This window comes from Lepidochelys kempii, chromosome 21 (genome assembly GCF_965140285.1).
Source record: "Lepidochelys kempii isolate rLepKem1 chromosome 21, rLepKem1.hap1, whole genome shotgun sequence".
NCBI classification, from domain to species: domain Eukaryota; kingdom Metazoa; phylum Chordata; order Testudines; family Cheloniidae; genus Lepidochelys; species Lepidochelys kempii.
In genome coordinates, this window is record NC_136400.1 from 16,725,346 (window position 1) to 16,740,139 (window position 14,794).

Genomic DNA, 14,794 nt, shown 5'->3' on the forward strand with positions numbered 1-14,794 from the left:
TGCACAGCCCCTCCCCTCCCCTCCCCTCCCTGTGACACTGCACAGCCCCTCCCCATCACACTGCACAGCCCTCCGTCACACTGCACAACCCCTCCCCTCCCCTCCCTGTGACACTGCACAGCCCCTCCCCATCACACTGCACAGCCCCCTCCCCTCCCCATCACACTGCACAGCCCCCCGTCACACTGCACAACCCCTCCCTGTGACACTGCACAGCCCCTCCCCATCACACTGCACAGCCCCCTCCCCTCCCCATCACACTGCACAGCTCCCTGTCACACTGCACTGCCCCTCCCCTCCCTGTGACACTGCACAGCCCCTCCCCATCACACTGCACAACCCCTCCCTTCCCCTCCATGTGACACTGCACAGCCCCTCCCCATCACACTGCACAGCCCCCCGTAACACTGCACAGCCGCCCCCCCCCACTGGGACCCTCCAGGGAGGGGCTGTGACAAGTTAATCTCCAGCGTGGTGCTGAGCCACCAGGGAAGCCAGTGGCAGGCGACAGCCGGGGGCTCCGGGACATGCGGGGGAGAGGGGCTCATGCGGGGGTGTCAGGAGCAGCTCCCAGAAGAACGAGGCTTTGGGCTCCCTCCCCAGCTCTGCCGGTGCCCCTCACTCCCGCCCCGCAGCCCGGCCCTGGGGCCTTTCTGGGAGACTCAGGAGCTGTGGAAGCCTGTCCCCGAGGCAGGGGGAGCCCCAGCCCCGCGGGCGCCGTTCACGCCGTGCCCTCCTCTCTCGCAGACGGCCTGCACAGCGTGGCGGCCCACTGCACCCTGCGGGTGACCGTCATCACGGACGAGACGCTGACCAACAGCATCACGCTGCGCCTGGAGAACATGTCCCAGGAGCGGTTCCTCTCCCCGCTGCTGGCGCTCTTCCTGCAGGGGGTGGCGGCCGTGCTCGCGGCCCCCCGTCACCGCGTGGTGCTCTTCAACATCCAGAACGACACGGACGTGCCGGCCGCCCGCATCCTCAACGTCAGCCTGTCGGTGCTGCTGCCGGGCGGGGCCCGCGGGGGCCGCTACGTCCCCTCCCAGGACCTGCAGGAGCGGCTCTACCTCAACCGCACGCTGCTGGCCGCCGTCTCCGAGCAGCGGGTGCTGCCCTTCGACGACAACGTCTGCCTGCGGGAGCCCTGCGAGAACTACATGCGCTGCGTCTCCGTCCTGCGCTTCGACAGCTCCGCGCCCTTCCTGGCCTCCGCCACCGTCCTCTTCCGGCCCATCCGCCCCGTCGGCGGCCTGCGGTGCCGCTGCCCCGCCGGCTTCACCGGCCACTACTGCGAGAGCGAGATCGACCTGTGCCCCTCCGGCCCCTGCGGCCGCAACGGCCGCTGCCACAGCCGGGAGGGCGGCTACACCTGCCGCTGCCACGCCGGCTTCACCGGTGAGCGGGGGGGGGCTCCTCTGTCTGTCCCCACACGCGCCTCTGTCCGTCTCTCCGGCCCCGGCCGTGCCCCGGCCGGCCAGCCGCATCTGTATCCCCCTCCGTACCCCCGGCCGGCCAGCCGCATCCGTACCCCCCTCCGTACCCCCGGCCGGCCAGCCGCATCCGTACCCCCCTCCGTACCCCCGGCTGGCCAGCCGCATCCGTACCCCCCTCCGTACCCCCGGCTGGCCAGCCGCATCCGTACCCCCCTCCGTACCCCCGGCTGGCCAGCCGCATCCGTACCCCCCTCCGTACCCCCGGCTGGCCAGCCGCATCCGTACCCCCCTCCGTACCCCCGGCTGGCCAGCCGCATCCGTACCCCCGGCCGGCCAGCCGCATCTGTATCCCCCTCTGTACCCCCGGCCGGCCAGCTGCATCCGTACCCCCCTCCGTACCCCCGGCCAGCCAGCCGCATCCGTACCCCCCTCTGTACCCCCGGCCAGCCAGCTGCATCCGTACCCCCCTCTGTACCCCCGGCCAGCCAGCTGCATCCGTATCCCCCTCCGTACCCCCGGCCAGCCAGCTGCATCTGTACCCCCCTTCGGGCAGCCCATCCGTACCCCCGGCCGGCCAGCCGCATCCATACCCCCCTCCGTACCCACATCCGGCCAGCCGCATCCATACCCCCCTCTGTACCCCTGTCCGGCCAGCCCATCCGTACCCCTGTCCGGCCAGCCGCATCTGTACCCCTGTCTGGCCAGCCCATCCGCACCCCCGTCCGGCCAGCTGCATCTGTACCCCCCTCCGTACCCCCGTCCGGCCAGCCCATCCATACCCCCGTCCGGCCAGCCGCATCTGTACCCCCCTCTGTAACCCCTTCCGGTCAGCCGCATCCGTACCCCCCTCCATACTCCCGTCCGGCCATCCCATCCGTACCCCCGTCCGGCCATCCCATCCGTACCCCCCTCCATACCCCCCTCTCCAGCCGTCCCATCCGTACCCCCGTCCGGCCAGCCACATCTGTACCCCACTCCGCACCCCTCTCCAGCCATCCCTCTCCACCTCCCGGGGCCTGGGCTGGCTGGCTTGGAGGGCTGGGGCATAGTGGGGGCCTTCCACCCAGCCCCTTTCACACACCCAAGGCACTAATTCAAGTCCAGCCCAGGGCAGTGGCCATGTCTCATGTCTGTTGGGCATGTCTCTGTGGGGCGGGGGGGTGTCCCTGAGGCCCATAGCCCGGGTGGGGTCTCTGCCCCAGCCCCAGCCCTGGAGTGGAGCGTCCCCACCGCAAGGGGCTGGAGCCAGGGCCAGAGCACAGGCCTGCTGGAGGCTGTGCCGTGAGCCGTGGGGCAGGCCATGGAGTGGGGCAGCCTCCTGCACTGGCCAGGCTGCCCCCACCTGTGGGATTGTCCAGCCCTAGCCTGAGGACGCAGCAGCCGCTTGTTCTGAGCCCGAGCCCCCGGCCTGCCCCCTCTTAGCGCCTGCGAAGAGCCTGGCCCCAGTGTCTGGCCTGCTCCCACACAGGGACACCACCCACCCTGTGTCCTCCCAGAGACCCTCCCTCCCCTCAGACGTGCTGCACAGCTGCCAACCCCCCATCCCTGTTCACGCTGGCAGCTAGTGACCTCCAAACCCAGCAGTGGCATAACAGCTTGGCATGCCCCTGTGATACCCACTGCAGACCCAGGACCCCGGTAAACCAGGCCTGGTGCCCCCCAGTGTCCCTGCACTGCCTGCCCCCAAGCCCTGCCCCAGGAGGCTGCCAGCACCGCAGGTCGGGTGTCAGTAAATGCTCCCCCACATCACCTGGGATGGACACGGGGATGCGGGGACTAGTGGTTAGAACACATGACTGCAGGCAGGACTCCTGGGTTCTGGCCCAAGTTCTGGGAGAGACATGGGGGTTCGGGGTTTCAGCAGTGCGGGCTGGGAGCTAGGACTCCTGGGTTCTATTCCCAGCTGTGGGAGGGGAGTGGTGTCGGATTGGGATTCCTGAGCTCTCTCCCTGGCTGTGTCACAAATTCTCTTTTTAACTCTTAGCCCCGCTCTGTGCCTCAGTTTCCCCAAGTGTAGCCGGGGTGATGGCGCTGAAGGGAGTGTGACCCGGGACTGTAGAAAGCTGTGAGCTCCCTGGCAATGGAGAATTCCCCTCCCACACTGGGGCAATGAAGAATCCCCACTGGGCCCCCAGTGAGAAGGATCCCAATGGGAGCTGCTAGGTGCTGAGCACTTCAGAACGCCTGCCTCAGTGTTTGCGGAGACCTGGGCGCAGGCTGGGGGGGCTCATTCTGAAGGGCTCCCTGTGCCCCCTGCGACGGCCAGTGTTCCTGGCGCGCCGCACGCAGGGGGCCCTGCTGTGAAACCTTTTACTGTCAGTGGGGAAGAAACCTCAGAGCCACACGGCAGGTTCCCCCTCCCGCTGCCCGGCTGGGAAACCCCGAAGACAGCAAGCCGGGGGGGGACCCTGGCCAAGCCGAGGGGCCCTCTGGGAGGTGCCGGCCTGTGCAGGAAGTTAGAAGGCAGGAGCTGGGGTGGTGGTGGGGGGGGGGGGTGCGTGTTGGAAGAATGCAGCAGGGCGAAGTGCCTCTCAGTGGCGGTGATAAAAAGCCAGGGGTCACTTCCCAGCGTGCCAGTTCCTTGCCCGCCCCGGACACAGGGACGGTCTCTGTGTGGCACAGGCCTGGCCGTGGCCCCAGCTGCAGCCCTGGCTCTGTGCGGGGAGTCTGCCCTGGGGCGCGTCTCGCAATTGCTTGTTCAAAATCTCTGTCTTCGACAGCCAGAGTCATAGCAAAGAAACCAATCCCACCCCCCGGCCCGGGCCCGGCCCCGGCCCCGGCCCCGGCCCCGGCTCGACCCGGCGTGCGGCCTGCCTGTCCTGCGCATCGCCACCCAGGCACTGGTGCCGTGCCGAAGCCGTCGCCTTGCACGTTAGTTTGTATTAGCGGCAGCTGAAAGGTTGAATCTGTTTCTTGGTGATTCCTGGCGCCTCTTCCCCTAGAAACAGCCATAAATCTAGAACTTCCCAAGGCACCGGCTCCCGGGTCCCTGGCCATTCGTGCTATTGATCCTGGGTGTCGAGCAGCACGTTGGGGCCCCATCGGGTGGGCGCAGCACAGACGGCATGACAGCCCCTGCCCCACGCAGTTCCCAGGCTAAGGCCCTGAGCCAGCAAACAAGGGCAGCACCCGCTGGCCTGTGATCACAGGAGTGCCCTGATCCCCCAGCTCTCGGCAGATTTCACCCGGGCCCCTTCAGTGCTTCGTCCCCTTGCTCTGGCGATAAAAGGGTCACCACAGCGGTTATTCCTCCTTCGGGCACGTGCATGGGCTTGTTGTGTGATCTGGACTGTGTACACGCGGGCTTGTTGTTGCGGGGTGTGTTGTGGGAGCCGGCCTGTGAGCACGCGGGGTTGTTGCGGGTCTCTTGGCTGCGGGACTGCAGGACACACACTTAGCGCAGGGCTGGCGTGGGCAGGGTGTCCCGGAGTCCCCGGGCGATGCTCTGGGACTGCTCCCCAGGAAGCCAGGCAGGACTCTGGGGGAGTCTCCTCTCTGGGAGCAGCCTGTCTGCAGGACACCCAGCTCACCCAGTTTCCACCTTCCTGGGTCTGACCTCGGAGCATTCAGCATCCTCTGCCCCTCCGTGCGCTTCCCACAGCGAGTCCGCTCAGGCGGGGTCCTGGGGAAGCCAGAGGGTCCTGCCCCCCAACTCCGCAGTCAGACGGGACTCTCAGCCAGCCAGTAAAACAGAAGTTTATTAGATGACAGGAACATGGTCTAAAACAGAGCTTGCAGGTGCAGAGAACAGGACCCCTCAGCTGGGTCCATTTTGGGGGGCAGTGAGCCGAACAACCCCGTCTGCACTTCACTCCTCATCCCCAGCCAGCCCCAAACTGAAACTCCCTCCAGCCCCTCCTCCTCTGGGCTTTGTCCCTTTCCCTGGGCCAGGAGGTCACCGGATCCCTTTGTTCTCCAACCCTTTAGCTCTCACCTTGCAGGAGGAAGGGCCCAGGCCATCAGTGGCCAGGAAACAGGGTGTCGGCCATTCTCTGTGCAGACACCATCACACTGGCCCTCTAGGGCTCTGCCACAGTCACACCCCCTTATCCCACCCCCTGGATACTTAAGAACTGCCTAAGGGAAACTGAGGCACCCACACAGTATTCAGAAAAAACATTAAGAACAGTCCCGCTTCGTCACATGGGACTGCAGGACACACACTTAGCACAGGGCTGGCGTGGGCAGGGTCTCTGGGCTGGGAATACGCTGGCTGCTCAGAGTAGGAGGCGCAGATGGGCAGAGTTGCTTCTGTGATTCATCCCAGATTCTGCGGGGTTCCAGGCTGCTGGCCCGTCAAGGGTGGGCCCAGTTCTCTGCTGGCATAAGATGGCGTAAGCTGGTGCAGCCCCATTGCGTCGATTTGCACCAGCTGAGAATCGGGCCCTTAGATGTACAGCCAAGCCAGGCGAGCAGGGCCCAGGATGCTGCTAGTCTCCGTGGAAGCTGGTGCTGGTACCCAGCCCCTTACGGGGGTGCAGCCCAACAGCAGGGCAGAGAAACCGACCCGCCTGGTCACTGTCTGAGCGGCAGGAGGCAGCGGGATAGAGGGGGTTAAAAGCACCTGCCTTTCAAGGGGCTGGGAGGGTGCTGGGCTGCGTGCAGCGTGTGGTTGGTCGGCTGAGTGTCCCACTCCTACTGAGGGGGAGCAGGGCGGGGAGCTGAGCGGCGGGTTTGGGGCACTGAGGCAGAGCTTCCATCTCTGTGTGTTCCCAGATCTCTGTTCCCCGGGTTCTTTTATCTGCTGTGCGCTGAGGGGCTGCTTGACAGCAAGAGAGCTGCCAACCAGAGCCATGCATACGGCTGAGGGGCCTGGCACAGGACCCCGGAATCGAAATTCAGGCCAGCTCTCTGTGCTCCTCTGGGCCTCAGTTTCCCTATCTGTAGAGCTCTGAATGTGTCACAAGGCGGTCAGGGTCCTTATCCCTGTTTGGGGGAAACTGAGGTACAGAGCTGGGGGACTCACCTAAGGTCTCCTAGCAAAGGCAAGAACAGAACCCAGCTCCTCTGAGTGCAGGCCAGTGCTCCAGGCCACACTGCTTGGGTAACGATGCTCCTTCTGGCGGGACCCAACGGAGAGTGCCAATTCAGGACAAATTGCTTAAAAGGAGGGCAGTTACAGCCCAAGGCTGGGGTTTCTGTGCACACCAAGGCAAACCAAACCAGCCAAACAGAGAAGACTTCGGTTTTACCCCACTGGTTAACCACAAGTCACGCAAGCAATTCCCTCAGACACCCCAGTTTCCCAGTATCACCACCAGTGCCCCTCGTTATGGGGACAAATGGTTATGAAAACCAATACCCCAGTAAAAGAACAAAGGTTCTCTCGATCCCAAAGGACCACGCCCCAGACCCAGGTCAATATACAAATCAGATCTTACCCCAAAACACGCTGTTGCCAATCCTTTAGAATCTAAAATCTAAAGGGTTATTCATAACAGGAAAAAGATAGAGATGAGAGCGAGAATTGGTTAAATGGAATCAATGACATACAGTGATGGCAAAGTTCTTGGTTTAGGCTTGCAGCAGTGACAGAATAAGCTGCAGGTTCAAATCAAGTCTCTGCAGAACGTCCCCAGCTGGGGGGGGGTCTTTTGGTCCTTTATTCAGAGCTTCAGTTTGTAGCAAAGTCCCTCCAGAGGCCAGACACAGGATTGAAGACCAGATGGAGGATCTGCAGCAGCTTTGTATAGTCTCTTGCCATGTGGTCTCTGCTTTCTGTGTCCCAAAGACAAGCTGCCCAGCACATGGCCTGGAAACACCTCAGAGTTCTGTCCATAGGCAGGTCCTTGCATGCCTGGCTGAGTCCCAAGGTGTGTCTGCCTTCTCTCAATGGGTCATTGTATAGCTGATGGTCCTTCATGGGCCACCCAGCAGGCTAGGCAGAGCTGACACCAACTTCTCTGGGGTGTCACCCAGAAGCAGAGCACAAGTTTGAAATACAGACAGTACAGAGCCAATATTCATAACTTCAACTACAAAAATGATACCCACATACAGACAGCAGCAGCAGCAGCAGCAAACCATGACCTTGTCTGAGACACCTCATTTGACCCCCTTATACAAGCTTTGGTGCCACTACAGGACCTTGGTTGCAACAATGTTCTATACGGTCCCAGTTCAAGTCAATAACATCACAGCCTGCTTACTCCCCTCTCACCCAAGAGTCTGTTCTCTCTGGCCTGCCCCAGGCCCAGCTTTCCGGGCCCCCTGCACTGTGAAGTGCTGTCCCCGGTGTCCTGCCCGTCGCAGGAAGTGCACGTTCCCCACCCCGCTTGTAACTCGCCGTGCCCTCGCTCCCGCGAGCCTCGCAGCGCCTGCCCCGTGCCCGCAGCCTTGGGGCGAGTGCCTGCTCCCTGGCATCACCCCAGCTGGGGATCTGTCAGCAGGACCCACGTCCCTGCTCCTGCACCTTCGGGCTCCGGCCGGCCTCATGCCCCAGGGCCTTTGCCAGGCGGCCAGCGGAGCCCCTGGCTTTCTGCAGACACCCCCACCCCCACATACCAGTGCTGCCAGCCCAGGGAGCCATGTCAGACTGGGCGAGGACAAGCCCCTGGCTGTGAGTGGGGCCCGGAGCACATGCCCTGCTCGGGCAGGTACCCCAGTGCGCCGGGCTGGCGGTGCACGGGCGTGACGGCATGTGCCAGATGTGTGGCAGTGGGGAGCTGTTTGGGGCACTGGGGAATTGGGAGGGCTTGAGCCAGGGGTGCTGTCTGGTGCAGGGCGATTAGCTCCTGGGGGCTGGGTGCAGCAGGGTGCTGTGCCCGTGGCTCCCAGTACCAGCCGGGGACCAGCAGCACGTGCCCTGGGGTGGGGGGTCCCTGGCACTGCCCCTGACGGCTGCCCTTGCCTGCAGGAGAGCACTGTGAGGTGAATGCCCACCTGGGCCGCTGCATGCCGGGCGTCTGCAAGAACGGGGGCACCTGCACCAACCTGCTGGTCGGGGGCTTCAAGTGTGACTGCCCCTCGGGGGACTACGAGAAGCCCTACTGCGAGATGAGCAGCCGCAGCTTCCCCGCCCACTCCTTCGTCACCTTCCCGGGCCTGCGTCAACGCTTCCACTTCACCGCCACCCTCACGTGAGTGCCAGGGGGGGGCTGGATGACTGGCACCTCCTCCGGGGGGGCATCACCCTCATGTCAGTGCTGGGGGGCACCTCCTCTGGGGGGGGCATCACCCTCATGTCAGTGCTGGGGGGGCACCGGCCGGGGGGCTGGATGACTGGCACCTCCTCCGGGGGGGCATCACCCTCATGTCAGTGCTGGGGGGCACCTCCTCTGGGGGGGCATCACCCTCATGTCAGTGCTGGGGGGCACCTCCTCCGGGGGGGGCATCACCCTCATGTCAGTGCTGGGGGGGCACCGGCCGGGGGGCTGGATGACTGGCATCTCCTCTGGGGGGGCATCACCCTCATGTCAGTGCTGGGGGGCACCTCCTCTGGGGGGGCATCACCCTCCCGTGAGTGCCAGGGGGGGATGACTGGCTCCTCCTCCGGGGGGGGCATCACCCTCATGTCAGTGCTGGGGGGGCACCTCCTCTGGGGGGGGCATCACCCTCCCGTGAGTGCCAGGGGGGGATGACTGGCTCCTCCTCCGGGGGGGGCATCACCCTCATGTCAGTGCTGGGGGGGCACCGGCCGGGGGGCTGGATGACTGGCACCTCCTCTGGGGGGGCATCACCCTCATGTCAGTGCTGGGGGGGCTGGGCGACTGACACCTCCTCCGGGGGGACATCGCCCTCATTTGAGTGCTGGCCCCGGGGTGGGAAGCCGTTGCCCACGTATCAATAGGACTCTGGGCCCAGGGGTTCTGCGGAGCTGGGGCTGAGGTGGGTCCCCAGCTCGTCCTCCTTGTTGTCAGTGAATCGGACAGTCCACTCACCCCCCCGCCACCCACTCAGCACCTCCCTGCCCACAGGCCTGGCCGTCCCAGCTCCTCCCCTCCCTGCCTGGGGAGGACAGAGCGAAGCCCCAGAACAGATCCTCCCCTAAGGGACGTCTCTGCCCCTTCCCCGGCCCTTACTTTAAAAACTGCTCCACTTGAGAGAAAGCAGCCTGGGTCCATGGGGTTTAGGCAGAGCCCATCCTTGTGGTATAGGTCCCTCCTTTCCCAGTCATAAACCGAACCCCACAACCCTACACCCGTGGTTCCCCGCCATGGGGATGGGTACCCCCGGGGTATGCAAGGTCTTCTGGGGGTACAACAACTCCTCTGGAGACTTGCCTCGTTTGACAGCAGGCTCCATGGAAAGCACTGGGGAAGTCAGCACAGACTGAAACGTCATCCAGACGGCGCTGGTCCTGCGCTGGGCCCTACACGCTGCCTGGACGACAAGATTTAGAGTCCAGCCCATTTATTCTATAATGACGTGGTAAAAAGGAGAACGTCATCCCTGTTCCAGTCCCAGTGGCCGTGACACTTTTGTATTGTCATGTCTGGGTTTGTAAGCCGGTCATTGTGAAGTGAGGTGTAACGTGGGGTCCATAAGACAGATCAGACTCCTGAGCCTGGGAAGGTTGAGAGCCCCTGGTCTCCACCGTCGGCTCACCCCTGCATCGAGACCCCGCAGCTCTGCCCGTCTCCCTGGCCCTGCGCGTGGAACTGAAGCATTTCAGAGACTGCTCCCAGGGAGTCCTGGACTGTAACCTCTTCCCTAGCAGCCTCCAGGACATCTCTCCTGCCTTTCCCTTTGTCACTGGCACCTACAGGTACCACGACCACCGGCTCCTCCCCAGCACGGCCTGCCGGGCTGTCTAGGTGTCGCACGAGTCCCACTACTTTCATGCCAGGCAGCAATTCACCTGCAGGTCTCCCGCTCATCACAGCCCCGCTCTCCGTACCTCTCATCCTCGAACCCCCGCTGCTGTTCCCTGGCTCCTCCATAATGGGGGCCCCTCCCCGGAGGGCTGTCCTTGGTACTGCCACTTACTCTGGAAGGAGAGTCCCAACTTGGGATCATTTGCCTCTGCTCCAGGCTACTGGGCATGATGGACCATTGGGCTGACCCGCGATGGCAGCTCTTATTTGGGGGGTGCCAGCCTTGCCCCAGCCCCTGCCACAGCAGATCCCCTGGGGATCGGGGTCTGGCAGGTGGACACAAAATGGCATCTTTGTTCCAAAGCCCAGGGCTCTCCCCTCCCCTCCGCTGCTCCAGAAGGGCCCATTGTTTTCCAGCAGGACACCCGGGGGTCTTCCTCCATTGGCCCTCCCCGACCCCGGAGCCCCCTCCACTCACTCCAGGGCCTGTCTGGCTGGATGTGGTGGGGGGCTGGCTGCCAGTGGGGTGGGGTGTCTGCCCCCAGGTGCCTTTCTGCGAGCTCGCCAGCAGCCCTCACCCAGGCCTGGGCCCCCAGAGGATCCCCCATGGCTGGGGATGGGGCTGGAACAGCTGCTTCCCTCTGCCTCTGGCCTCACCGCCTGGCCCTGCCCTGCCCCACTCTCCCCCCAGCTAAGGCAGAGCAGGACGGGCAGGGTTTGGGGATGGGAGGGATTATCCCAAGGAGCGATGAGATCACAACCCTCATCAATGGGCCTGGCTCCCCTCCCCATAATCCTGCCAGTGCTAGCCATTGTCAGCCCAGAACAAAGGCCTAGCCAGCCACAGCCACAGGCAGGGCAGCCAGGGCCCTTTGTCCCGTGGTGGAGCCGTTGCCGGGGCTGGGCCATCACCCCATGGGGGGCTGCTACGCGCTGACAGCGGGTAATGAATCGCAGCTGGCATGGGGGGCTGGGGCTAGGCCTGTTGTTCAGGAGTGCCAAGGGGATGGCCCCCTCCAGCAACCCCACAGCCTGGCAAATTGCTGGGCTGTGCATATGGGGGGCACCCTATGCACTGCTGTCCTGGCTGGGGGTGCTACAGTCAGCATTAGGGTGGCCAAGGGACAGAAAATCCCTGCTAGGAGGGGCCGGCAGGTACCTGCCCATTGCTGGACATGGGGTCAGGCCCTACAGAGCAGAGGCGCGCCAGGAGGCGGGTGAGGGGCTGGGCCAATGGGCATGTGGTGCTGGATGCACGGGGAGGCGGGGGCAATGGCAGAGCCCTGGGACTCAGGACACCCCACTGCCCTGCTGAGTGACCTTGGCCAGTCACTTCCCCTCGCCATGCCTCAGTTTCCCCTGCTAGCCTGCATCTAGTCAGGGTGTAAGATGTTCAGGGCATGGTCTGGTTCACGCTCTGTGCAGTGCAGGGCCCTGAGCTTGGCTGCGAGGTGTTGCCCCAGCACCTGTAATAACATTTGTAGCTGGGCCCCACAGCACCCGTGTCAGACCCTTCTCCCATCTCAGCCGCCAGGGTCTAAATGCAGCCACCTCTGGGGTGGAACCGAGCAGCCGTTGTGAACAGGCACCCACAGGCACATCTGGAGCGGGCAGGAGCTTTGGCTGACGCTGATGGACTTGGTCTGGAATTTGGCTACGAGCTCCCTGCTGAGCCCCTGCCTGCGCCCTGTATAACAGCACCCCCTAGTGCTGCACCGGGGCAGCACTGCCTGCCGGGGGGAGAGCCCCATTTGCAGAGTGACATTCTCTTCCAGAGTGGTCAGGGAGCACCTCCCAGTATCCCCAAGTAAGCCTCAGTGCCCCCAGCACCTCCTAGTGCCCCCCAGCCCCAGCCCCCTTCAATACCCCCAGCCCTCAACAGTCCTCAGTGCCCCTCAGCCCCAGTGCCCCCCAGTCTTCAGCGTGCCCAGCGCCCCCCAGTACCCTCCAGCTTTCAGCACTTCTCAGCCCCCAGTCCCCAGACCTCCTCAGTGCCCCCAGTACCCCCAGCATCCCATCCCTCAGCACCCCAGCCCTCAGCACCCCTCAGTGCCCCCAGTCCCCAGCACCTGACAGCCCCCAGTGCCCCCACCCCTCAGCGCCCCCAGCCCAAAATGCTGTTAGCCTTCTTGGCCACAAGGGCACACTGTTGACTCAAATCCAGCTTCTCGTCCATTGTCACCCCTAGGTCCTTTTCTGCAGAACTGCTCCCGAGCCATTCGGTCCCTAGTCTGTAGCGGTGCATGGGATTCTTCCATCCTAAGTGCAGGACTCTGCACTTGTCCTTGTTGAACCTCATCAGATTTCTTTTGGCCCAATCCTCTAATTTGTCTAGGGCCCTCTGTATCTTATCCCTACCCTCCAGCGTATCTACCTCTCTTCCCAGTTTAGTGTCATCTGCAAACTTGCTGAGGGTGCAATCCATGCCATCCTCCAGATAATTTATGAAGATATTGAACAAAACCGGATCCAGGACCGACCCTCGGGGCACTCCACTTGATCCCGGCTGCCAACTAGACATGGAGCCATTGATCACTACCCGTTGAGCCCAACAATCTAGCCAGCTTTCTATCCGCCTTATAGTGCATTCATCCAGCCCGTACTTCTTTAACTTGCTGACAAGAATACTGTGGGAGACCGTGTCAAAAGCTTTGCCAAAGTCCAGGAACAACACGTCCACTGCTTTCCCCTTATCCACAGAGCCAGTTATCTCGTCATAGAAGGCAAGACCTGCCCCGCCCCCCAACCAACCCCTGAATTTCCAGCACACCCTGTGGAAGCTGGAACAGCTCCTTGGGGCTGGAGGTCAGCGGTGCCTTGTGCAGATGTCTGATCTAATGGTTAGAGCAGGATATGGGTGACTGGGGCTCCTGGGTTCTACTCCTGGCTCTGGGTGAGGTGAGGAGTGGGGTGTCATAGTTAAAAGTAGGCATGAGGGGGGCAGACGGGACTCTTGGGTTCTGTTGCTGACTCCCTTTGTGCTCTTGCCCAAGTCACTTCCTGTGCCTCAGTTTCCTCTTCCATTGATAGGGAAATCCTCCATTATTGTTGAGTTTCCTATTGTATAACCTCTCTGAGCTCCTAGAGCATATCACAGTCACCGTCACCATCCTGCTCAGGGCGTCAGGAGCAAGTTCCCCTACTTTTATTGGCCAAGCATTGACCTTTCTACCTACTGGAGATCCTGCGGCACAGATTGATTCGTTCCAGGTTTTTACTCTATTGGACTCTGCTTGCTTTCCCATACGGTGCCAGTCCCCCACCAGCACGACCCGCTCGGTCAGTCCTGGATATTTTGTACCCTGGTATTACCGTGTGCCATTGATTATCATCGGTCCACCAAGTTTCTGGGATGCCTGTTTTATCAGCCTCCTCATTTAATACCAGGCTCTCCAGTTCACCCATCTTAGTATTCAGACTTTGGGCATTTGTACACAAGCACTTATAAAATGTGTCCCTGTTTAGTTGTCTGGGGCTCTTTTCATCTGTTTCTCTTCAGCTCCTAACTGTACGTTCACAGAATCGTAGAATATCAGGGTTGGAAGGGACCTCAGGAGGTATCGAGTCCAACCCCCTGCTCAAAGCAGGGCCAATCCCCAACTAAATCATCCCAGCCAGGGCTTTGTCAAGCCTGACCTTAAAAACCTCTAAGGAAGGAGATTCCACCACCTCACTAGGTATCAACTTCTGTCCTCTCCTCCTTAGTAGGACACAGAGAATCCCCACTAACAGATCCTCCCCTAAGGGACGTCTCTGTCTGAACCACGAGCTCCTCCACACCTGTCAGCTTCCCCCAGCCCCTAGTTTAAAAACTCCTCTATGACCTTTGAATTTGACATGCCAGCAGCCTGGGTCCATTGTGGTTTAGGCAGAGCCCATCCTTCCTGTATTGGCCCCTCCTGCCCCAGTTATACCCCCCCCCCACTACACCGTCTGTTCATCCCCGCATTGAGACCCTGCAGCTCTGCCTGTCTCCCTGGCATCTCAGAGACTGCTCCCAGGGAGTCCTGGACTTTAACCTCTTCACTAGCAGCCTAACTTTGGTCTCCAGCTACACCCCCCTCCATACCCCTGTCCAGCCATATCCCCCCTTGTGCCCCCCTCCAGCCATACCCCTCCATACCCCCATCCAGCCATAACCCCTCTGTACCTCCATCCAGCCATACCCCCCTTGTACCCCCATCCAGCCATACCCCCCTGTACCCCAGTCCAGCCATACCCCCCATATCTCCATCCAGCCATAACCCCTCTGTACCCCCATCCAGCCTTACCCCTCTTGTACCCCCATCCAGCCATACCCCCCGTACCTCCATCCATCCATACCCCTCCCTCTGTACGCCCGTCCAGCCATGCCGTCCTCCATATCCCCATCCAACCATACCCCTCCTTGTACCCCCATACAGCCATACCCCCCTGTCATGGAGTCCCTGGGCGATGCTCTGGAACTGCTCCCCATGAAGCCAGTCAGGACTCTGGGGTAGTCGCCTTTCTGTGAGCAGCCTGTCTGCAGGACACACAGCTCACCCAGCTTCCACCTTCCTGGGTCTGACCTCGGAGCCTTCAGCATCCTCTTCCCCTCCGTGCACTTCCCACAGCGAGTCCGCCCAG

The 14,794-nt window shown here is 62.3% G+C and overlaps 1 protein-coding gene across 1 annotated transcript in view; it reads left to right on the forward strand.

Annotated features, from left to right (window-relative positions):
- Positions 1–14,794, forward strand: part of CELSR2 (cadherin EGF LAG seven-pass G-type receptor 2) — a 76,618-nt gene that overhangs the window by 21,332 nt on the left and 40,492 nt on the right. The window contains exons 2-3 of the mRNA XM_073320470.2: positions 748–1,392; positions 8,287–8,509. Coding sequence (XP_073176571.2) covers positions 748–1,392; positions 8,287–8,509 — 868 coding nt within the window. The remainder of the gene's footprint in view (positions 1–747; positions 1,393–8,286; positions 8,510–14,794) is intronic.